This window comes from Oryctolagus cuniculus, chromosome 2, assembly GCF_964237555.1.
Source record: "Oryctolagus cuniculus chromosome 2, mOryCun1.1, whole genome shotgun sequence".
Lineage (NCBI taxonomy): Eukaryota > Metazoa > Chordata > Mammalia > Lagomorpha > Leporidae > Oryctolagus > Oryctolagus cuniculus.
In genome coordinates this window covers 1,426,900-1,451,802 of record NC_091433.1, presented here as the reverse complement: position 1 = coordinate 1,451,802, position 24,903 = coordinate 1,426,900, and the positions used below count along the sequence as shown (strand labels likewise).

At 54.5% G+C, this 24,903-nt stretch overlaps 1 protein-coding gene across 2 annotated transcripts in view; it reads right to left on the bottom strand.

Moving 5' to 3' along the window:
* The window catches only part of FAM193A (family with sequence similarity 193 member A), a 154,982-nt gene that overhangs the window by 15,864 nt on the left and 114,215 nt on the right, over nucleotides 1-24,903 (bottom strand). For both annotated transcript variants that reach the window (XM_070067973.1, XM_051836727.2), the window contains exons 14-19: nucleotides 15,314-15,512; nucleotides 13,946-14,218; nucleotides 12,552-12,834; nucleotides 10,757-10,940; nucleotides 9,356-9,586; nucleotides 5,111-5,978 (exon numbers count right to left, since the gene is read on the bottom strand). In XM_070067973.1, coding sequence (XP_069924074.1) covers nucleotides 5,111-5,978; nucleotides 9,356-9,586; nucleotides 10,757-10,940; nucleotides 12,552-12,834; nucleotides 13,946-14,218; nucleotides 15,314-15,512 — 2,038 coding nt within the window. The remainder of the gene's footprint in view (nucleotides 1-5,110; nucleotides 5,979-9,355; nucleotides 9,587-10,756; nucleotides 10,941-12,551; nucleotides 12,835-13,945; nucleotides 14,219-15,313; nucleotides 15,513-24,903) is intronic.

The window sequence follows — 24,903 nt, the reverse complement described above, 5'->3', positions numbered from 1 at the left end:
TACGCGGGGCCGGCGCTGTGCCGCAGCGGGTTAACGCCTTGGCCTGAAGAGCTGGCATCCTATATGGGTGCCAGTTCTAGCCCCGGCTGCTCCTCTTCCAATCCAGCTCTCTGCTATGGACTGGGAAAGCAGTAGAGGATGGCCCAGGTCCTTGGGCCCTGCACCCACGTGGGAGACCTGGAAGAAGCTCCTGACTCCTGCCTTTGGATCAGCACAGCTCTGGCCGTTGTGGCCATCTGGGGAGTGAACCAGGAGATGGAAGACCTCTCTCTCTCTCTGTCTCTACCTCTCTCTATAACTCTATCTTTCAAATAAATAAAATAAATCTTTTTTTTTTTTTTTTTTAAAAAAGAAGATATGCAAGGACAGCCAGGAAAACACTGAGAGAGAAGCCGTGAGGACTCGCAGGCACAGAGAGACCCCTGGAGCAGCCTCAAGTACACAGGCTGATGTTAGGTCCTGAATCCCTGCGGCGAGCTGACTCCCTAATAACTGGCGCTGGTACGACTGGTTATCCGTCTGGAGAAAGATAAGGTGGGTCCGTACCTCACACCACACGGAAGAGTAAGTCTCCAATGTACCAGGGTTCCAGACAAAAGTGCAACCACACAGACGCTGGAGGTGCTGTTCATGCCCCAGCAGGACAAGACCCAAGTGACCGCACCAGAGCAAAACAGAAGGCAAAGAACACGCCTGCAGCCTCTCGCGCAGCTAACAGGCCGAGTCATCCAACACATGCAGATGTCCACAGGGGGCCGGCGCTGGGGCACAGCGCGTGAAGCCGCCGTCTGCAGTGCCAGCATCCCATGTGGGCACTGGTTTGTGTCCTGGCTGCTCTACTTCTGATCCAGCTCTCTGCTGTGGCCTGGGAAAGCAGTGGAAGATGGCCCAAGTCCTTGGGCCCCTGCACCCGTGTGGGAGACCCAGAGGAAGCTCCTGGCTCCTGGTTTCACATCAGCGCAGCTCTGGCCATTGCAACCATCTGGGGAGTGAACCAGTGGATGGAAGACCTCTCTCTCTCTGCCTCTCTGTTAAATCTGCCTTTCAAATAAACAAAATCTTTAAAAAATATTTATCAGCTAAAGATATGTACAGAAGCAAAGTTTTACCAAATGGATATACAAGGAAACAGACCAAAATCCGATAAAAAAAGTTAAAGATAGGAACAGAAAATTCAGCCCTACAAAATGTATGGAGGGGCTGGTGTTGTGGCACAGTGGTATGGTAAAGCGCTGCCTGTGACGCCGGCATCCCGTAAGGGCCTGAGTACTGGCTACTCTAAATCCAATCCAGCTCCCCGCTCAGGGCCTGGGAAATGCAGCAGACAATGGTCCAAGTCCTTGGGCCCTGCACCCACATGGGAGACCCGGATGGAGCTCCTGGCCCAGCCCTGGCCATTGTGGCCATCCCCCTGGGGAGTGAGCCAGCAGATGGAAGAACTCTGTCCCTCTCTCTTTGTAGCTCTTTCAAATAAATAAATCTTTAAAAAATATATATGAATGAAAACTACATTGAGAGGTGATCTCAGCTGAGACTGGCCAGTCAGAAACCTGCAGACACCCTGTGGGCCAGGCTGTGGGCAAACAGGCTCTCAGTGTGGCTGGAAGGTCTGCAGGACACAGCGGCACACCCAGTAAAACTGCACATGCATGGTCTGTCTGAGACTTATGTATGCATTTAAAAGGCAAAATTAGAGAGAGGGAGAGAGGGAGGGAGGGAGGGAGGGAGAAAGAGAGAGAGAGAGGGGAGAAAGAGAGAGAGATTGATCTTCCCACCACTGGTCCATTCCCCAGATGGCCACAGTAACCAGGGCTGCTTGAGGCCGAAGCCAGGAGAGGAGCTAGGAACACTACCCTAGGGCCCACCTGGGTGCAGCGGCCCAAGCACTCGGACCATCTTTTCCGTCTTCCCAGGTGCATTAGCAGGGAGCTGGACAGGAAGTGGAGCAGTCAGGACTAGAACTGGAGCTCATAGGGGATGCCAGAGCTGCAAGCAACAGCTCAAACCTCTAGGTGACAACGCAGGCCCCTGCACTGCTTCCGAAAAATTACTCTGCAATGCATCCTCATGCAACATGAAAACAGGAGCGGCCAGCAGTGCCCATGCAGCAGGAGTAAGCACGGGTGTCAGAAACGATCTAAGACACACAGGCGAGTGCTCAGTGAGTCATCACAGATTTTTTTACTTTTTTTTTTTTTTTTTTTTTGACAGGCAGAGTGGACAGAGAGAGAGACAGAGAGAAAGGTCTTCCTTTGCCGTTGGTTCACCCTCCAATGGCCGCTGCGGCTGGCGCGCTGCGGCCGGCGCACCGCGGCCGTTGCACCGCGCTGATCCGATGGCAGGAGCCAGGTGTTTCTCCTGGTCTCCCATGGGGTGCAGGGCCCAAGCACTTGGGCCATCCTCCACTGCACTCCCAGGCCACAGCAGAGAGCTGGCCTGGAAGAGGGGCAACCGGGACAGAATCCGGCGCCCCGACCGGGACTAGAACCCGGTGTGCCGGCGCCACTAGGTGGAGGATTAGCCTAGTGAGCCGCGGCGCCGGCCTACAGATTTTACTTTGAAAGGAGTCCCAGGCAGCTATAGAGAGGAGGAAGACCTCTCTGAACTGATGTAGAGTGACTCCCAGAACACACTGAAGTGCCAAAAATAGGCACACGACACCAGTGTGCAGTGTGGATGCTGGGACCCAGGTTCCTCTGCCCGAGAAGGGGCGGCGGGGATCACGTGGACCAGAGAACCTGGGAGCCCCTGGTCTGAACACACCAAGTAGAGATGTGCAGGTCACGTGCCCGTGCACACATGCATGCCCGCCCCTCCTTGCTCTGCCACTGACAGCTCCAAGCAGCGCACCACGCAGCACTCTCACCTGGGAAGAACCAGATGGGCCCAGGGCGCCTGACAAGCACACAGTGCTGAGCCCGGACTCAGGGAAAGGCCATCCCGAGAGGGCGCCAACCGAGGCCTCTGGGACACCTGGGCATCACTATAAATCCTCAACCGCAGGATAGTGGGGCCCAGGCAGCCACCCTGACACAACGCCTGGGCCACAGAGCGCTCTTCCTGCACTAGAACTCAAATTCAGGCGGAGTAATAACGGAAAAATCACCATGCGGCAAACAACGCAGTAATAATCACTTCAGGCAGAAATCATTAATGGGGGCCAGCGCTGTGGCATAGTGGGTAAAGGCACCGTCTGCGGCGCCAGCATCCCATATGGGTGCTGGTTTGAGCCCCAGTTGCTCCATTTCCAATCCAGCTCCCTGCTAATGGCTTGGGAAAGCAGCGGAAGACAGCCGAGTGCTTGGGTCCCTGCACACATGTGGGAGACCCAGAAGAGGCTCCCGGCTCCTAGTTTTGGATTGGCCAAGCTCCAGCTGTTGTGGCCACTTGGTGAGTGAACCAGTGGGTGGAAGATATCTGTCTTTCTTTCTATAATTCTGTTTTTAAAATAAACGAATCTTAAAAAAAAAATCATGGGGCCAGGATTGTGGCATAGCCAAGTTCAAGCCGCAGCCTACAGAGCTGGCATGCCACATGGGTGCCGGTTTGTTTCCCCCGGTAATGTGCTTGAGAGAACAGTGGAAGATGGTCCAAGTCCTTGGGCCCCTGCGCCCATGAGGCAGTCCCAGAGGAGGCTTCTGGCGCAGCTCTAGCCATTGTGGCCATTTGGGGAGTGAACCAGCGGATGGAAGACCTCTCTGTTTCTCCCTCTGTCTGTACCTCTGCCTTCCAAATAAATACATCTTTTTCAAAAATCACTACTGTATTTGAATGGGTGAAATTTCGACACACAGGGCACTGGGGTAGGTTCTGCTTGGCAATGCCCACATCCAGTACTGGGGGCGCCAATTCAAGTCCCACTGCTCAGCACTTCTGATCCAGCTTCTTGCAAGGTGCCTAAGTCCTTGGGCTCCTGGCAGACCAGGACGGAGTTCCTGGTTCCTGGCTTCAGGCCCTGGTGAACCCACGGACTGAAGATCTGTCTTTCCATGTTACTCTGCCTTTCAAATAAAGGAAACATTAAAAACAAACAAAACAAAACAGGATATTCACTCCCTCATAAGACACTCAAAATGAGCAAAGAGGAAATGTTAACCTGACCAGAGAAACGGAGTAACCACCACCTCCACCACGCCCAGCACTCACGTGCCCTGGGATGTGGGGAGTATGCCATGGTTGGCCTTTGAATCCACAGATATAGACCAGTGATTACCAATCAATCTCGGACAGAAAATATTAGGAAAAAAACTGTGTGTACTGAGCATGTACAGACTTGTTTTCATGCTTAGATTCCCCAAACAGCACAGGACAACAAATCTCTGCACAGAATTTGCATTGTACTGGGGCTCATCAACCATCTAGAGCGGAGGAGGAGTTACAGGAGGATGTGCCGGGGGGTCTCTGCAGACACAACGCCATTTCATACATGTGCTTCAGCCCTCGGGGGTCATCCTGGAAGCCATGCCCCAAGGACACCGGGAGACCACCTGCTGGAGGGCAGGACAGACCCGGCACGTCCATGGCACTGATGCCCACCATACAGACGCAGCCACTAAGGCAACTAGAGGGCACCCTGCAGAAGAGATGGACTGGACTTCCCAACAAGACCCAGGGCATGTGAAACACAAAACCAGGGGAGCGCACCTCAGCGAAGAGAAACGACGGAGCCAGGATGTGAGGAGCCACAGCAGAGCTACAGGACAACTAAGGAGCCAGGAGTGAGGTCTACAGTGAGACAACCGGTTCGTACTGGTCTGAGCGTCCGGACTGCGTGCCGAGGTTACGGAAGGCAGTCTCGCTTTGAGGGAACACGCGGAAACATTTCAGAGAAGAGGCCTGGCATCTAAAGCTGAGAGGGAGAGGGAGAGCGTGTGCGCACGCCAGAGCCACAGAACACGTGCGACGCTGAGGCAGGGGCCTTGTTGTGTGTCGCTTTTTGGTGAGTCCAGTGACATCTCAAAACCACACGAGCACGGCACTGGCTACTTGTCCTGCAGGGTCAGGAAGGGACTGCAAAGAGGGCACAGGAGCCACCGAGGGAGAGCGGAGCGCCTCCCTCCTCCCCCTGCCCGTCAGCACCGCGCGCCAACGCCCCTCGCTCGGTATTTACCGATCGAGCTGCCGGCTCTGTCTCCTTTCTTCTTCTTGCTCTTCCTGCTCTTGCCTCTGGGCTGCGGAGAGTCCGCCAGCAGCTGCCTGCCGCTCTGCTGATGCTCACCCGGCGAGCTGGGCTCGGCGAGCACGGGGTTTGACCTTTCGTCCTTGACGTGGTTCAGCTGCTTCTTGTTATTGTTATTACTGTTGACTTTCCTCTCCTCCCTCTTCTGCTCCGCAAGGGAAGTGAGCTCCGTCACTCTAGCCTTGGACTCCACCTGGGCCCGGGGTCTGGGCTGTCCCTCCACGGCTCTGGGGGACTCCATGGGCCTCCTGGCTGGCTCACTGCCGGCCTTACTGGACTGTTTTAGTTTCTGTTTGCCATTTCCCTCCTTATGGTGATGCATTATGTCAAAGAGGAAAGAGAGTGGCTCGTGCTGCTTGCCATTGGCCTCCTTGGGGAGAAGTTTGGAGTCCCTGGTGTCGATGGGGTCTGCAGGGTCCCCGTCAGCTCCTGGGCCCGGCCTGGACTCCGTGTGGCTCACATGTCTGGAAGGGGAGCGGGATGAGGTTTCTGGTTCTTCAGTTTGCTCTAGTGAGCCGTTGTGGATGCTTTCAGAGTTGGGGACAGACTCTGTGGCTGCCTGGAAGTTTCTAGCAAGCATGTCCAACTTGGGGCAGTCTTTACTTGGCCTGTCTTTCTTCTTCTTTTTTACAGCTCTTAGCTTCTGGAGCTCCTGAAGCCGCTGAAACTCCTCCTTGAAATGCTCCTCCTCCTCCTCCTCTTCCTCCTCCTCCTCCTCCTCCTGCCGCCTCTGCTCCCCTTGCAGGTGCAGGTGCTCCCGGGCCCTGGCCTCGGCTTCCAAGCGTGCTTTCTCTTCCAGCTGCCGGCATGAGAAGAACAGGTGACACAAGACAACAGTGAGTCTTTTTCCAATGGAGACACACAAAGATACGATAACCAAAACCTACTCACGTGTGGGGACGCACACTCTGAAAGGGGCCCATGTCAGCAAGCACTGACGTCACGGCTACTCCACGTCATTGCTAGGGTTCACGCATCTGCCAAGGCACGGGCTTACGTGACTTGGGGGTGGGCCAACAGCTAACACATTTCTAGAAGCCTTGGCCTTGCACTGCACACATGAAACAAGGTCAAAGCAGCTGCTCCGCCTGTGTCCCGGGAGCCGGCTGCCCCCTCGTGTGTGGACAAGGAATCACGCTGGCTGGTTGTGCGACTGGCCCTACAGACTGAAGGCCGGCTGCTGGAGCTCTGGTGAGCACACTCACCTGCCGCAACAGAACTACCGGGACACTTGTATGAAACAACGTCACAGTCCTCTGCCCATTCAGCGCACAGACCAAAGCCCCAGTACATCCTCATAGTGTAAAAGAGCAAATGACTTCACAAGTATTTAATGCTGCATGGCAGGTGAGGTAGGAGTCGTTTCTGCCATCCACCTTGGCAGGAACTTGGTTTGCATCCTGAGGGAAGGCTGCACTTCAACAGTGACACATGTTACAGGGGTGGGAAAAGAACCTGTTCTGTTTAGAAAACAAACGAAGTCATACAGCAAATGAAGATAATCTTTACAGCCAAAGCACGACCTCTAGCACAGGACAGCCAGGAGTAGCTGCGGCCCAGAAGAGTCCAAGGCAAACCCACAGACAGCTGCCGGGACAGGCTTGGCCCCAGGAACGCACACGCATCACATATTATGTATCTGTGAGGCACAGACACACAGAGCGCGCCCACCTACTGGTTCATTCCCCCAAATGCCCACCATGCCCAGGGCGCGAGAGGGAGGTGTGGGAGAGGGGAAGTGAGGAGCCAAGAACTCAATCCAGGTCTTCCATGTCGGTGGTGGGCACCCAATTCCTTGAGCCATGGCCTGCTACCTCCAAGGGTCTGCACTAGCAGGCAGCTGGAGTCAGGAACTGGAACTGAATTCAGGAAGTCCAGAGTGGGATGTGGACACCTTAACCACAGCTGAAACAGCGCTCCCTATTTTTCAGTATTTTTTAAAAAGATTTATTTATTTGAAAGGCAGACTTGGCGAGAGGGAGGGAGAGGGAGGGAGAGGGAGGGAGAGGGAGGGAGGGAAGGAGAGAGGGAGGGAGGGAGAGGGAGAGGGAGGGGGAGTGAGAGTGGAAGGGAGGGAAGGAGAGGGAGGAGGAGAGAGGAAGAGGGAGGGGAGGGAGGGGGAGAAAGGGAGAGGGAGGGGAGGGGAGGGAGGGAGTGAGGGAGGGATGGGGGAAGGAAAGTTTCATTTGTTGGCTCCATCCTCAAATGGCCATAATGGTCAAAACTGAACCAAACCAAAACCAGGAGCCAGGAGCTTCCTCCAGGTCTCCCACGTGGGTGCAGGGGCCCTAGGATCTGGGCCATTTTCTGCTGCTTTCCCAGATGCATCAACAGGGAGCTGGACTGGATGTGGTGCAGCTAGAACTCAAACCAGTGCTTGTATGAGATACTGGTGTTACAGACAATGGCTTAACCCGCCACACCAAAATGCTGACCACCCGTCCCATTTTTCAGTAGTTTTAAGAGATAAATTAGGGGGTCGCCATCTGTGGTACTGGCATCCCATATGGATGCTGGTTCTAGTCCCAGCTGCTCCTCTTCCAATCCAGCTGTCTGCTGTGGTCTGGGAAAGCAGTGGAAGAGGGCCCCGGTGTTGGGCCTGCCCCCACACGGGAGACCTGGAAGACGCTCCTGGCTTTGATCTGCACAGCTCCGGCCTCCACTGGATGGCGGATCTCTTTCTCTCTACGCCTCTAACTTTCCTTCTCTGTAATTCTTTCAAATAAATAAACAGATCTTTTTTAAAAAAGGACAAACTTTAAAAATTTGTGAAAATTTAATAATACATTTTAAAAATCTATTTTGGCATATAAAGTAACAGCTGTTTAAAAGCCTTGCTCCATATGGGAAAAGGGGCAGCAGCCTGGAGGGGCCCTTTGAGAGGGCCCAGTGTCTGCCGTGGGATGTGGGTGGACCAACTCTGCCGCCTCACACACAGAGCTGCACGCCCCCTCACACCACGTCCTGGGAACTCACACACGGTGGACACAGCCGTCCTACTCCGCAGCTGAACACGCCTTCATTTCACTCAGAGCGCCTCACACGGCTCTGAGGGCTGCCCTGGAAAACGGGAGGTAGAGAGCACCGAGAGGAGTGAGGGGCACTGAGCACAACCCACGGCACGCGGTTTCCGTGGCTCAGGTGGGCCAACAATGAGCCTGCGTCACCACTGATTTACCCACAAGATCTGAGGGCAGGAGTCTAGGACAGCAGCCCTGGAAAGCAGTGGAAGCAGCCCTGGAGGCCTCCACACTGGCACGCGGCCGAGCGGAGAGCGTATCTCCAGCTGTGCAGGGCTCAGGGACCCACATCACCTGGGCACAGATCAGGCCAACCTCAGACTCCCAACTGGGGCAGGCGGTCAGTGCAGCTCCACTCTAGAACAATCGCGACTACTGTAGGATGACATACGGCCCAAGCTCTGGCCCCATGTGGCACTGACTGTCCTCCTCACATCTTTGCCTGACCACACTGAAAACAGATACCTTGCCTCTCCCCGAACGACTGTCCTGTCAGAACCCTCATAATATTCACAAGCTCCCCTCTGCACGTAGCCCTATCTGCCTGTTTGGGTCTAGCTCTTAGAGGCTGACATTTTAGGGAGCCAAAACCAGGAGAATGCTGGGAATTGCTGCAGCACAGGTGCTGTTCACAAAGTCCAACAGAAATTGTTTTGGTGAACTGGCAAACCAGAGCTCATCTGTTTCCACCATGCGAGGTAAAGAACACAGTTCTCATGTACAAGCAGACACGCCTCTGAGCTCATCACCGGCAGGTCCCGGGCAAGCGCGTTCACGGCACCCCCGCCGGGGCGAGGCTCCTCAGACCCAAGCCCAGAAGACATCACTGGGCCCAGGGCCATGCCGCAGGTGCACATCATGGCGACTTCTTCACCACGGGCACCCACCCCAACGGCACACTGTCCACACCCAAGGGCTCCTTCTCCCTCTCCCACAGATGGAGTGGGGGCCTTGCTGCTGCCTGCGCGGTGGCCAAGCACAAGTGCACGAGGCTTGCGTGAGATCCGCTGAGAAACCCGCAGAGAGCCCCGCAGGCTGCTCAGGGGACGTGGACACGCAGTGAGCTTCACGCCCAGCTTCCGGCTGCAGGAGCTCGGGCCAAAGGGGCTCCCGCAGCACCCAGGCACCAGCGCCTCCCGTGAGACCCAGCACTTGCCTTCCTCTGCTTGTGCCGGGCCCGCTTGGCTGCCCGGGTGCTGCTCACGGGCTTGGTTTCGGAGCTGTTGATGAACTGCAGCAGGTCCTCGACGCGGCGGTGGTCCACGACGCTCTCCCTTTCTGAGACCTGGTCCATCTTCTTAGGCTGCTCTTCCTTCCTCTTGGTCAGTCGCAGACGAAGCTTTTCCCTCATTTCTGCATAATTCCTACTGGTGGGTGCAGCTGGCGGCTAGGACAAGCAAGAACACAACCAATGAAGCTCCGGCTTCTAACAACTTTTCATGTAACAAATTTCAGACAAAAATACTTGCGTTGTACAAACTCACTGAGAAACATAAGGAAATGAGATAAACAAATGGTAGAAAAATCAATATTCAAGTATCCCCCAAATTGAATTTTGGCACTTAGCTCTTTTTTTTTTTTTTTTTTTTTTTTTTTTTTTTTTTTATTTATAGGCAGAGTGGACAGTGAGAGAGACAGAGAGAGAAAGGTCTTCCTTTTTGCCGTTGGTTCACCCTCCAATGGCCGCCGCTGCAGCCGGCGCACCGCACTGATCCGATGGCAGGAGCCAGGATCCAGGTGCTTTTCCTGGTCTCCCATGGGGTGCAGGGCCCAAGCACCTGGGCCATCCTCCACTGCACTCCCTGGCCATAGCAGAGAGCTGGCCTGGAAGAGGGGCAACCGGGACAGAATCCGGCGCCCCGACCGGGACTAGAACCCGGTGTGCCGGCGCCGCAAGGTGGAGGATTAGCCTATTGAGCCACGGCGCCGGCTACTTAGCTCATATTTTATATACCAACAAAAAAATCAAGTAAAATATGTATACAAATGGATTGTTTTAAACGGAAAAGAGACGACTCCACTGCTGCCTACTCCACTTTTTATTTAACACAGGGTGATTATCTTCTTAGGTCAATAAGCCAGTGTACAGCATCTTCCCACTTGCCGGTTTCCTTTTAGTGCTGGAAAGGAGAAAAAGTTGTGCCTTCAACTCAATTTCTGACACGGGTATCTCAGGAATGCCGACAGTGCACACAGACTCTAGGCCTGCTGCTCCTCCACCCGCTCCAGGGCCACGCGTGCCACTTGCTCGTACTGATCGAGTCACTGCTGTGGACACACGCAAGCACAACACGCACTGGCATCCCTCAAGCCCACACGGGACGGACCAGAGTGCTCCACGTCACAGCACGGGCGTGCCACAGCCAGCTGCTTCCTGCTGCTGTGTGTCAGCCGGCTCTCTTCACTGCCACATAAAAAATCACTCACATTAAAAAGCGCTGCAGTTAAACCCTTATAGCCAGACTGCCCCGATGCTTCAGGGTCAGCGCGAGCGCGGCACACAGGTGTCTCAGGGCACTCCCCCGCGACTGCCAGGACGCAGAGCTGAGGCACTTACCCCGCCGTGCCCGAAGAACTCACAGTAGCAGCAGTCACAGTACTTGCCCTCCTTCTGGTTGGTGGAGGTGGAGGTGCTGGAGCTGTGCTCGGAGCAGCTGTCCTCATCCGCACTCTCGTCCCCATCGTCCTGCTGCGGGTCGTACACGCCGTTCTCACAGCGGTGCCCTTCGCAGTCGGGGTCACTGCAAAACCACACGCGTTCTGTTTAACGTTTATTTAGTCGAGAGGTAGAGTTGCAGCAAGAGGCAGAGACAGAGACAGAGGGAGGTCTTCTATCCACTGGTTCACTCGCCAAATGGCCACAAGGGCTGGGCTGAGCCGATCTGAGGCCAGGAGCTTCTTTCAGGTCTCCGACGTGGGTGCAGGGCCCAAGCACTTGGGCCATCGTCCACTGCTCTCCCAGGCAGGGAGCTAGATTGGAAGCAGAGCAGTTGGGACTTGAACTAGCACCCACATGGGATGCTGGTGCCGCGGCGGAGGCCTAACCCACTGCTCCACGGTGCCAGTGCCGGCCCCGGCACACGATGGGCTCTTAAAGCAGGCACTGGCTCCATCTGCTCGTCGTACTCACTGTGCTGCCCACTTCACTTTTTATTTACTTATTTTTTTTTTTTTTTTTTTTTTGACAGATAGTTACAGAGAGTGAGAGGGAGAGACAGAAAGGTCTTCCTTCCGTTGGTTCACTCCCCAAATGGCTGCCACAGCCGGCACTATGCCGATCCAAGGCCAGGAGCCAGGTGCTTCTCCTGGTCTCCCATGGGGTGCAGGGCCCAAGCACCTGGGCCATCCTCCACTGCCCTCCCGGGCCACAGCAGAGAGCTGGCCTGGAAGAGGGGCAGCCGGGTGCCCATAAAGGATGCCAGCACCACAGGTGGAGGATTAACCAAGTGAGCCACGGCACTGGCCCCACCCACTTCACTTAAAAAACAAGATCCATCTATTTGAAAGGCAGAGTGACGGAGAAGGCAGAGAGAGAGAGAGAGACAGAGACAGAGATCTTCCATCCACTGATTCACTCCTCAAATGGCTGCAACAGCGTAGGTGCAGGGTTCCAAGGACACAGGCCGTCCTCTGCTGCTTTCTCAGGCGCGTTAGCAGGGAGCTGGATCAGAAGTGAAGCAGTCGGGACCCAAACTGGTGCCCACATGGGATGCCGGCACTGTAGGCACTGGCTTTACCTGCTGTGCCACAGCGCAGGCCTCCCGGTATACATTTTAGCCACCTTCCTTCTGATTCTACTCAATGTGTAACGTCCCAGCTAAGAAACAAACCAGGTCGGACAGGCATTCGGCACAGGAGTCAGGAAGCCACCCGAGGTGCCTGCATCCCACACCGGAGTGCCTCAGAGCTGCGGTGTCTTTCTGAGCCCGCTTCCTGCTAACGCACACGCCGGAGGCAGCAGGCCACGGCTCACCTCTTGCGGTCACTGCCATCCAGGAGGGAGATCTGCACCGAGTTCCAGGCTCCTGGGCTTGTCTGGCCCAACCCCGGGAGTTGTGGGCAGTGGGGTGCCAACATTATGGAACATCTCTCTCTCTCTCTACTGACCTATTTCTGTCTCTCTGCATTTCAAATAAAATGGGGGACATGGAGCCACAGTCCCCGGGGCCCACAACCGCTGCTTTCCCTCTGTGGAAGCAGAGGCTGAGACCAGAACACCTTCACTGGCCTTCTCCCGTGCCTGGGGCCAGGTGAAGAGGTCTCTAGCTGTGTAGGTGGCTGGATGGTACGGACCTCCTCTTCCAAACTGTCCCACCCCCTCCCCACCAAGTCCCTGGGTTTCTGAGGCTCACCTGCAGACACTCGGAGGGGCACTAATGGAGCCGTCTGTGGTGGGGGGCGGGGGTGCCACAGGGGCAGGACAGAAGCTCTTCCGTGTGTCTGCAAACCCGGGAGCCGTGGTCGCAGTTTTGGGGAAGGAGGGGGCCGCGAGGTTGGCAAGGTGAGGTGCGGAGGAGGGCGCGAGGGCAGCAGGGGACAGGGCCGGGAGTGGCGCCACGCCTGTGGGGCTGCTCCTGGGGGCAGCTGGTGCTGGGTGTCTGTGGTCCTCTTTGTTGATGCCGTGGAAGACGTCACCTGCATTCAGAGGGTCAAGAGTCACTGCCAGCGGCTGAAGACAGGACAGACACTCACGTTTTCCTTAGTTACATTTTCCAGCAGGTTTTTGGTAAGAAAATATGCAAACCTACAGAAAGACCTGACGGAATCCTACAGAGAACACGATCCTTCACCTTGATCCATCAGGGTCTCAGGCTCTGTCACTGGATCCCTCACACACCCGTGACGCTGCTGTTGCCGTCAGTGTGCTGCACTGACCCCACACACGCGGGCAGGACCCTACCGCAGACCACTGACGGCACCCGACCCCGCCTCAGCTTCTCCCCCAGCCCGGCCTCTGGTAAACCCTTTTCTTTTCTCGAGACTCACGTCTCCTAAAAGGCCACGGATCTGCATTTACCTTGTCTCATCAGACTCAGGTGGAAGGTTCCGGGCACGAACCCTGCAGGGCGACGCTCGCTCTTTCCCGCTGTGTGGCAGGGGGCGCGCCCAGGGGGCCTCTGCTCTGTGAGTGTGGGGGCTACCTGCCAGCCTCCTCCAGCCCTCTGTAACTCTGTCTCCTGCGGTACTGCGAACGCTACACTCCCCACGCGCGCTTCCCCGGCAGAGCCTGCGCTGCCGGCTGCCCGCGCGCCTTCCCCCTCTCTCCTCCTCGGCCCTCCAGCAGCGGCGGCTCCGTGCAGGTGCCCACCCCCGTCAGCTCTTCAGTGAGCCCTCCTGAAGGCCAGCTCTCGGCCTCCCTGACGTTTGCCCCTGGTCTCTGAGTGCTTCCTTGCTTTTGCGCCCCCTTCTCAGCACTGGAAAACAGGGGAAGCTCAGTGACAGTGGGGGCTGGGCCCCTCCCTGGGTGACAGGAAGCCCTGCCAGCTCGCACTTGCTTTCTAGAGCCCAGTCCTGCCCCACGGTCAGCAAGCAGTGACCTCTTCCTGTCACAGAGCAACAGGGAGAGAGCAGAACCGAGACCCGGCTCAGCGAGGCCGAGGGGCTTCAGCGGGGCGGCTCGGCTGCTAGCCGGAGCCCCAGAGGCCCCAGACGCCCGTGCGCTCGGCTGGGCCCTCGGGAACGGCAGTGGCAGGGACAGCGGGCAGGGGAAGCAGCTGCTGCCCAGGGTCCGGGCTGCCGGCCTTACCTATGGAAGGAGGTCTCCTGGACGACACCTTGAACTGGCTGTTGCTGGACTGCACTGTCGTGGCTGTGCACGACACGGAGGACGTGGCTGACGAGGTGGCCATGACAACTTTGTTTGCTTCCATAAAAGCATCTTGGAAATTGTACAAACATTTCTTTTTTGCAGCATTTTTTCTCTCTTTACTATCCAAAACTGTAGGTGCTTCACTGCTAGATGGAGGTGGAAGGGCTTCAGCTCTTGTCTCTGAGAGTGCTGGCCCTAATACGTCACTCCCTTCGGAGAAGAACACGAAAATTAAGGCTTCTCAAAGAAAGAACACACAGCCACACACTGAGGACACGCTGCTCACTCAACACTTGGCACGGGGACTGCTGCTGGCGTGAGGGCCCCACTGAGCCGGTTCTGGACAACGTCTGAGCCGGTTCTGGACAGCGTCTGAGCCGGTTCTGGACAATGTCTGAGCCGGTTCTGGACAACGTCTGAGCCGGTTCTGGACAATGTCTGAGCCGGTTCTGGACAACGTCTGAGCCGGTTCTGGACAATGTCTGAGCCGGTTCTGGACAACGTCTGAGCCAAGAGAAAGACGTTATTGAGCACCTACTATGTGCCACTTCCTGTGCCGGGTGCTTTCCAAAGCCACGTGATGTCTGAAGACTGCTGTCTGAGGTTGGTACTGCTACTTCCATCCTAAAGATGAAGGCACTGAGGCTCAGAGAGGCTAAGCAACTTGCCTAAGGTCACACAGCTAGAAACCCTTCCCAAGCAAAGACCAGATGTCACGTCTAGCTCGCTGTTCTGAGCACACTGTGGGGGCTGGGGCGAGGCTGCCAGGAGCTCCAGCCACACGAAGACAGAGATAGGCGTTGGTACCAGCCCCTCCTCAGGTGCCCCGACCCTGTGGCTAAAGTAACAGCTGAGCCTCGGCAGCTGGGGAGGAAGGAGCTTGTTAGGGGAGGACCCCATGTAGGGTCAGTACAGAAATCAGAGGAAAGGGATGTAAGACACAGCATTCAAGTAGACTTGGCACTGTCTCCTGTCCCCTTTGCACTGGGCTGAGGTCTGGCTGTCCCTGCTGGCCAAGAACGGAAGGCTGACCCTGACCCTTAGAGACCAGACCTTAGCAGCGTTTCCGCAGGGCCCGTGCAGGTCGGCACCCGACAGGCTCTGAGCCAGAGCCCTGCTCGGCCCACCAGTGCAGATGTGAAGGACGGCACGGGCCACGGGCCTGGGCATCCCACTGGAGACTGAGGGAGGGGCGGCAGCTGGCATGGCTTAGCAGGGAGTCTGTGGGAGACTACAACAAGGATGTCAATCCACTCAGCTGGGAGTATCTTAAAACTTTAAGAAAAGTTTTAACAAATTCCTTACCAGAAATTGTATCTGGCAAGAAAGTGCCAGGATTCCAGTTCTTATCATTCATCACTTCTGATCCCCAAAGACTTATAAATTTAGAACTATTCCACTCTGGAGTAGTCCCAAAACAGCTTGGATAAATGTGGTCTTGAAGAGATGCACTGAATACCTGAGGCTTATTTGTGTGATTCTGAACAGGTGCTGGCGGTAAAGCCTACAAAAAAAAATTGTCTAATCACATACCAGAGTCAATATTCTGTTAGCTAAGTAGCAACGTGCACGCGACGAGTCATAGCAGTGCCCTGCGGGAGGTGCTCGCTGTGCGCGGCTGGCTGGCCCTGGGCACACCTCACACAGCACGCGTGGCTTTGCAAGGCGGTGAGTGGTAGGTCAGATCGCCACCAGAGGGAGACTGCAAGCCGCTGCGGCCTCCAGGGACCCATCGGAACACCCTGCCAACACCCCTGCCTACTCGTGTTTGCAGCTGGTTCGTAGCCATCAGAGCTCCTAGGCTCACTCTCCTCTGACACTGCGGTGGCTGTCACTGACACGTCAACTTTGGAACTGCTGACGAAAAGGACAGAGCCCTCTCACTGCTCCCTTGCTGGGCAAAGCGCAGGCTAAGTCTCAGGACCCGGAGGGATTGACTGGGCTCTGAAGAAGGTTGGAGTCGCCTCACGAGCAAGTCCTGTCTGGGCCCTTGTGACGGGCAAATCCCGGGGAGGTGACTTAGGGTCCAGCCAGCTGGTCAGCCAGCACCCACAGGCTTACTGAGTACCTTGTCATCTGGTCGCTCCCTGAACACAGCTGGGCGGCTCTGAGCCCTCACTTCCCTTAGCACCAGGCCCTGTCCGTGACCACCAGGGAACTTCTGAGCGCCCCAAGCCTTGTCCTCACGGCAGAAGAGGGATCCTCTGTGGACGGCCACTCCCTGCTCAGAGCAGCAGGGCCGTCCACTGCTCTGGAAGTGAGAACTCTCGGGACTCGGCCCACCCCCCACGCAACCTCCCCGCCCACCAAGCCCCTGGAAACACAGGCCTTCCCCTTGGTCTCCGAACTCCCAGGACCTCCTCTTCACCCTGAATTCCGCTATGTCCACGTCTAGAACGTCCTAATCTGTTCATCATGTCACTCACTCACACTCGCCCTGCAGGTCCCAGCCCTAATTACCACTTCCTGAGAAGGCGTGCTCTCTCCCCGACACCCAGGACCGCGGCGAGCCTCCCCAGACACACACTGAAGCCCGATCTTTCTTCTTGGCTCCTAACGCAGTTGCACATCAAGACCTCCTTGGGGCCTACTGCTTCACTGTCTGCTTCCCTCCCAGTCAGACGTCTTCTTTCTGAGGAGCTGGGGCGTCTGGGTCCTGGCCCTCTGCCCAGCCCTCGTCACTGTTGTTCTGCTGCCATGGGACACGTCTTGCCCTGCAGAAGTCACAGCTCCGTGCTGGGAGAATGCCTGGTGATCTGGCCTTTGAGATGACAAATGAGCCATGGATCCTGTACACCCGAGGGGAGGGTTTAGGAGGATTCCCAAGAGCAGGGGATGGGTGGGCAGAATCCCGAGGGCCCTGTTGGTGCACAAGGAGGGCGGGGAGGGGACAGAGCACAGGGATGGCTCATGCACGTGGCTCTGGGACCAGAGAGGATAGTGGCCAAATCAGAAACAGCTGTGTATGACTTCTGCCCTGAGGGGGCCTGGGAGCCTTGGAGAGTTCAAGGAGAGTGGAATGACTGGGACGACAGAAGATCAGTCCATGGCAACACGGAGACAAAGCAGAGAGGGAGGAAGGCGACACTGGAGCAGTTAGTCAGGGGATGGGGAGTGATGGTGAAGATGGCTGTCGAGACAACAGCTGTGACTGAACGGCTCGTTCTGGGGCCGCCACTCCTGGCTCCAGCACACGGGAGTGCAGTCAGGTGACGGAGCTGGGTCCGTCTCTGCCTCCCTTCTACTAGCTGTGTGACCTCAGGCAAATCACTTTTTGTGCTTTTAGTCTTCTCATCTGTCCTGGGAAACACCTACCTCCAGGGCTGCACACTGGGCCTCACGTGGTCACCACCACTCTAAAGCTACAGCGTGGGTCCTCAGACTCCATCCACCCAACCAACAAGCTGACCAAACCCATGCTCCGGGGCCTCAAGCAGACAGAAAGTGGCCAGTGACTCCACCTGGGCAGTGTACACTGACCCCCAAGGGGCCAGGGAGGCAAAGTGGAGGGACTCAAAGTGAGAAGGGGGTTTACACTAGCAATTCTGGTGGGGGGACCACAGAGAGCAAAGGAAGCCAAGAAAACCACGTTTCTACAGATGCCAGGCTGCGAAAGGTGGAGGAAAGCAGACCGCTCTGACGAGAGAACTGGTAACAAACAGCAATAAAATCTAAGGCTTCGAGCCTCAGGGCCCTTCTGCTAAGGAACAGAAGGACCTGGAAGGTTTCTCGGCCTCAGAAGCGGCTGCATCTTGCTGGCCCTGAACAGCAGTAGCACCTCCAGTGCCCTGCAGCTGCCTGCGTACCTCTCAGGACCTCCTCAGACACACCTGGGAAAGCCTGGCTGTGAGCAGGTGCCTGTTCCGCCACCCCTGCGTGTCCACGGAGTCTGTGCTCACTCCGCCAGCCCTGTTTCGGAAGCCTCCCCTCCTCTGTGAAGTCAGCCCCAGATTCCATGTCTGCTGGTACTTCCCTAAGCCCTGCAGCTACCAGGTTTGTCACAGCACTGGGGTGTTTTAGTCTCTGAAAACGTGGATGGGCATGGACTGACTGGCTTTCCTAGAAGGTAGCACAGGGCCTGGCACATACTGGGTGTTCAATAAATTGTGTGCTAAGCAGAGTTTAGCTTGGACAGGAACAGGGAATTCAGTGCTGGAAACAGATGATGACTCTACACAGTCTACTTACACACTTCTCCAGAAGCCCACCTGCTCAGAACAGAGGCCCGATGCAGAGACAAAGGCAAAAGGGGGAGCAGTAACAAAAACAAGTACCGGATTTTTCCATGTTTTTGCACAAGATGCCTACTGACCCCAACACTTAAGGGTTTTCTCCAGAAAAAAAAAAAAAAAAAAAAAAAAGTCAGTGTCTGACAACTAGATCATTTTGTGGCCAAGGCCATGTGAAGTACACCAGTGATGTAACCATAAAGTAAGTGTCCCAAAGTGTGAATACTACTATCAAATTACAATGGATTTCCACACAAAACTTCAATTCATAGAAATTTTGATCGTCTTCCACTTTGAGACAAAGAAGCAATTCATAGGGGAGTAACTGATTTTAAAGGAAGTCTCTGACACGAGTGCAGGCACGGGACCGGCATTTGGGTGCCGGAGCCAGACACCTGCTAATGCAGGCCCTGAGGCGAAGCAGTGACTTTCTCAAGTGGTTGGGTTTTTATAGCCTATGTGGGAGACCTGGATTGAGTTCCTGGCGCCCAGCCCAGCCCAGCCCAGCCCAGCCCCAGCTGCTGTGGGCACCTGGGGACTGCACCAGTGGCTGGAAGCCCTGTGTGTCTGTCTCTGCAAACATAAGCAATGCCTTCCCTAAGCATGCATTCCTGTTTACCCAGGAGCAGGGATGCAGCCTGTCCGCTAACCACCCCAAACCCTAGGAACATGGGGGCAAACAATGACAAACCAAGAGCGTAAAAAACTAGAGCATTAAGCCCACACTTGAGATCCCAACACTAACACTCAAACCCAAGGGAATTCCAGTTGTAAGAACACTGAAGGTGAGGGACTCAGGGTTGCTGTTGTGGGGCAGTGGGTTAAGCAACCACCAGCAGCGCCAGCATCCCATATGGGTGCCGGTTCTAGTCGCGGCTGTTTCATCCCAGTCCACCACCCTGCTAGTGTGCCTGGGAAGCAGCAAAGGGCGGCCCAAGTGCTTGGGCCCCTGCACCCACGTGGGAGACACGGCTGGAATTTCTGGCTCCTGGCTACGTCCTGGCTGAGTTTGGGGAGTGAACCAGCAGATGGAAGCTCAATCTCAAACTTTCTAACTCTGCCTTTCAAATAAAATAAGTAAATCTTAACACAAAAGCAAAAACAAAAACAGCTGAGTACTTTGGTAATTTGTTGGCTAATTTGGTAATTTGGTAATTCGGCTTAATTGTGTTTTTCAATGTTCCTCCCAGGAGACAGTAAGGAGACAAAGGAACCATCTTTGTTTTGACCTCGACAGTTCTCAGACTAGAACTGAATACCATCCACAGAATAAAATACACATCGGTGATCATAATATGATCCTCTGAGTCATGACCTATTTACGCCCCAATCTTCCACTCACATTTCCCACCCAAATCCCAGCCTGAACCTACATTTGAGCCAAGTTTTAACGACATCACACACACACACACACACACGCAGTGGCTGTACTCAGGAAAGTCGAGATTCCCACCTGCAACCTTGAAGGCAGCAAGGAGCCGACTGCTCGGGGTGAGCTGTGGGAGCCATGGCCAGCTCCGCATCAACGCACCATGCCAGAACCCAGAGACTATGATTTTTTTGACAGGCAGAGTTAGACAGTGAGAGAGAGAGAGACAGAGAGAAAGGTCTTCCTTCGTTGGTTCACCCCTCAAATGGCTGTTACGGCCGGCGCGCTGCACCGATCCGAAGCCAGGAGCCAGGTGCTTCCTCCTGGTCTTCCATGCGGGTATAGGGCCCAAGCTCTTGGGCCAACCTCCACTGCACTCCCAGGCCACAGCAGAGAGCTGGCCTGGAAGAGGGGCAACCGGGACAGAATCTGGTGCCCCAACCGGGACTAGAACCTGGGGTGCCGGTGCCGCAAGGCGGAGGATTAGCCTAGTGAGCTGCGGTGCCGGCCAGAGACTATCTTCAATACTCCCCCATGCTCCCAGTGGGGAACCCGAGATATTCCTCTACTTCCTTTCTGGGCCCTCTCTTAGAAGCTTGGGATCCTGTCCAAATTCTGGCCCTGCAGGGAAGGGGCCTATCACCAGAAATAGCAGGGGGAAGCCCAATTTTTCTTAAGGACGTTCTTCCGGGGGCCAGTCCTGTGGCGTAGCAGCCATCTGGGGAGTGAACCATCGGATGGAAGCCTCTCTCTCTCTCTCTCTGCCTCTGCCTCTCTGTAACTCTACGTTTCAAATAAATAAATGAATCTTGAGAAAAAAAAAAAGAAAAAAAAAAAAAGGATGTTCTTCCTCTCTAGGCTGGACTCTGTCAGCTGTGAAGGGCTACTTAACTCTAGACCTAAAGAAATGACACCAAAAGCCTTGATGACAAAACGCTACACAGACTGCGAAGCGGTAAGGTGTGACAAGGGGCCTGCACTGTGGCTTGTGCACTGCAAGCAGCGACTCTAGGCATCCCCTCTGTGCACCGAGTCCTGTTCCCAGCTGCTCCACTTCTGATCCACCTCCCTGCTAACGGCCCATCACCCACACGGAAGACCCGGATGAAGCTCCTGGTTTCAGCCCAGCCTAGCTCTGGCTACTGTAGCCATTTGGAGAGTGAACCAGCAGATGGAAGATACCTCTCTCTGTATCTCTTGACTTTCAAATAAATAAATCTTAAAAAAAAGAAAAAAAAAAAGAAAAAAGGAAAAGGTATGCTAGAAGCAGCCGCTGTCTTAGGGCACATACACATCACATCACGATGGGAGGCAGCAAAACCAGAGTCTCAGGAGGGCCCGAGGGCTCCACGGGGGCCGGGAGCCACTGGACTTCTGCAGGTAGATGCAGCCCATTTTCTCTCAGCACCCACTATTTAGGTCCTTGGGGTTCTCACAGCGTAAAGTGAACAGAACATGACCTCATAATGTAAGAAAACAGTATGCTATAACTGATGTCAGTGGAAACAGACAACACAGATTTATGACCTGGAAGTTTCCTTCACACATAAAGTAACGATGGGAAATGCTTAAAGAGGGAAAAGATGACAGGGCTGGTGCTGTGGCGCAGCGGGTAAAGCCGCTGCCCGCAGTGCTGGCATCCCTATGGGCGCCAGTTTGAGTCCAGCTGCTCCACTTCCGAACCAGCTCTCTGCTGTGGCCTAGAAAAGTAGTAGAAGACAGCCCAAGTCCTTGGGTTCCTGCAGCCGCGTGGAGAGCCGGAGGAAGCTCCTGTCTCCTGGCTTCGGATCGGCCTAGCTCTAGCCATTGCAGACATTTGGAGAGTGAACCAGTGGATGGAAGACCTCTCTCTCTCTGCCTCTCAAATAAAATAAATGAATCTTTAAAAAGAACGAAGGAACGAAGGAAGGAGGGAGGGAGGGTGGGAGGGTGGGAGGGAGGGGGGAGGGAGGAAGGGAGGGAGGGGAGGGGAGGGGCGGGGAGGGGAGGGGAGGGGAGGGGTGGGGAGGAGAGGGGAGGGGAGGGGAGGGGAGGAGAGGGGAGGGGAGGGGAGGGGAGGGGAGGGGAGGGGAGGGGCGGGGAGGGGCGGGGAGGGGAGGGGCGGGGCAAGGGGTAAGGGGAAGGGAAGTGGGGGTGGGGGTGGGTTCGTGGAGTGGCAGTTAAGATGCTGCCCTGGGTGCCTGCATGTCATGCAGTGTCTGGGTCTGAGTCCCACTCTGTTCCCAGCTGCAGATTCCTGCCAAAGTACACCATGGAAAGCATAAAGTGATGGCTCAAGTATTTAGGTTTCTGCAACCCACGTGGGACAACCAGACAGAGCTTTCAACTTTTGGCTTCAGCCTGGCCCAGCCCAGTCTGTTGAAAGAACTTGGAGGGGCCGGCGCTGAGGCGTAGCAGGTAAAGCCGCTGTCTGTAGTACTGGCATCCCATATGGGTGCTGGTTCAAGTCCCGGCTGCCCCACTTCCGACCCAGCTCTCTGCTAGGGCCTGGGAAAGCAGTACAAGATGGCCCAAGTGCTTGGGCCCCTGCACCCGTATGGGAGACCCGGAGGAGGCTCCTGGCTCCTGGCTTTGGATTGGCATAGCTCTGGCCGTTATGGAAGACCTCTCTCCCTCTGCCTCTCCTCTCTCTGTGTAACTCTTTCAAATAAATAAATAAATCTTTTTAAAAAAATAAGAAAGAACTTGGAGAGTGAACCAGATAATGGATTAATATCCAGAATATAGAGAACTCCCAAAACACAGAAACAAAAAAATATGATTCAAAAATGGGCAAACGAATTCAGTAGATAATTCTCCAAAGGCATGCAAAAGGACTGGTCCATGAGAAGAGTCTCCACATCACTAATCATTAGAGAAATGCAAACGGGAACTGAACTGTGGCAACACCTCACACCCTTAGGATGGCTGCTAGCAGACACAGAGGTAAGAGGTGGCGAGGATGCAGAAAAGCTGGTGGGAACGCAGAATGGTGTGGCTCATGTGGAAAACAGTACGGTAGTTTCTCAAACAGTGCCCAAAATAGGACTGCTATGTATTACGATTCTTCTGGGTATACACCAGAAGAACAGGGGCACCCTGGCCACGGCAGTGTTCCTCGCAGCAGCCAGCACATGGACACAGTGCACATGCTCACTGACAGGAGAGGGGATAAAAAACAGCACCGAGTCACACAGTGGACGTCCCGCTGCCTGAAAGGAAGGAAAGTCCCCAATATCCGGGACCCGGATGATCCCCCAACGCATCACACAAAGTGAAAGACACCAGTCACGGAAAAAACGGTGCCTGTGCAACAGCCTGCAAGAGGCTCTTCAAGCAGCCCCAATCAAGACAGAAGGCAGAATGGTGGCTGCCAGAGGCCGGGAGGGGAACAGGGAGCCACTGCTTACAGGGTAGAAAGCTCCATTTTTACAAATGAAGAGTCAGCAATGGGTCACCATGGCACAGTTAACATGGTTCACGCTATGCAGTGTGTTATTTTAGTGCAATAAAGCGGTCTCAAAGCTGGGGATGGAGAAAAGCACAACGCTGACCCCAGCACAGAAGTAGACGGAGCTGCATTAGTATCAGACTTTGCCAGAGCCAAAGAACAGCTCCGTTCTCCAAGTCTCACATGCTTGAGAAACAACAGTGCACAGGACTCACGCGAGAGACGCATCTACCTCTCAGACGCAGGCCGCAGGCAGCACCAATCAGCTGGGCGTAAGACACCTACAGACCCCCATCAGTGCACAGGACTCACGCGAGAGACGCATCTACCTCTCAGACGCAGGCCGCAGGCAGCACCAATCAGCCGGGCGTAAGACACCTAGAGACCCGCATCAGTGCACAGGACTCACGCAGCGAGAGACGCATCTACCTCTCAGACGCAGGCCGCAGGCAGCACCAATCAACCGGGCGTAAGATGCCTACAGACCCCCATCAGGACAGCGGGGTGCAGAGAGGCACTTCACAAGTTTGTGGGGAACAGAATCAAGTTCATTTTGGTGCCCAAAACTGTTAAATGCCTGCCTAGTTTTTTTGTGACCCACAATCATTTTCCATAAACTCTTTGAAGACCTCTCACATATTCTTCTCAAGCTCCAGTGGAACATTCAAGACAGACCACATTCTGGGAAACAGAAGCACAACTTAATAAATTCAACAGAACAGAAATCCTACGATATCTGCCTCTTGGACCAGGATGCACTGAAGTAGAAGTCACTGACAAAGATAGTTGCAAAATCCCAAACAACTTCATTTTCCCTCTAGTACTTTGTAACTGTCTTTTCCCTTGTTAACTATTCTGAAGTTTTAAATGACTTAAATCTCAGTTTATAAAGTAAATCTATCACTAGTATGAAGAAATTTAAAAAAGAAATCAGTGTTTGAGTTTCTCAGGAAAGTAAATTTTCCATAGTACTCATCCTCAACATTTTAAGTACTAAATGTTTAAACACACTGACCAAAACATGAAAGAAAAGGATTATGCCCGCAATGACATAAATCAAACCCCTAAGAGACCAGACAATGCAGAAATGGAAGCTGACCAAAGGCGGGTCCAGAAGAGCCCTGGTGTACAAGGCTGCCCTCCACACTCTGCCCACCTCGTGCCTCCCAACTACACTCAAAACATCGCACTCAACAATCCTCCTGGCACCTCTAAGAAATCAACTCTGACAGAACTAAAGACACGTTTGTGCCATTTTAATCTAACTCACGTGTTCTCTGGAAAATGCTTCCAGCCACTCCTGTGGGGTTGTTAACGCATTATGCACTTAGGCACAGGGTATCACAGCATTCAGTGATGTCAAACTAACTCAACACAAAGCAAGTTTGCAAGATGTGGCAACGCAAGCTTGTCTAGAGAGACAAGCACGTTCAAAGGAAACAGACTGCCGACTGCATCTTTTTTATTCTCCCAAATAAAAATGACCTTCAACTAAGGAATTTCAAACCAATCAGAAGGCTTGAGATCAACAGCAGAGTGGCTGAAATCATGCTGAATGTAAGTTCCTAAGTTTCCACTTGACCTCTGGATTTGCCTTTCACATCCGACCAAGGAAGTCAAGCAATAGATGTCACAGGAACGGATAACAACACAAATAAGTCTCCTCTCCCACCACCCTGTTACAGACCACCCACAACTTCTTGAGTGTCCCAGTAAGCTTTGGGAAGAATTAACTTCACTACCTTGCTTGAATGTTTTTAGGAACTAATTACTGAATAGACTGTACCAGCAAAAACACATGTAACAGAACACCCTATCACCTTTCCTCGGGACTAGGAACCAGAGCAGCGTCCGGGGAAAACCAGGG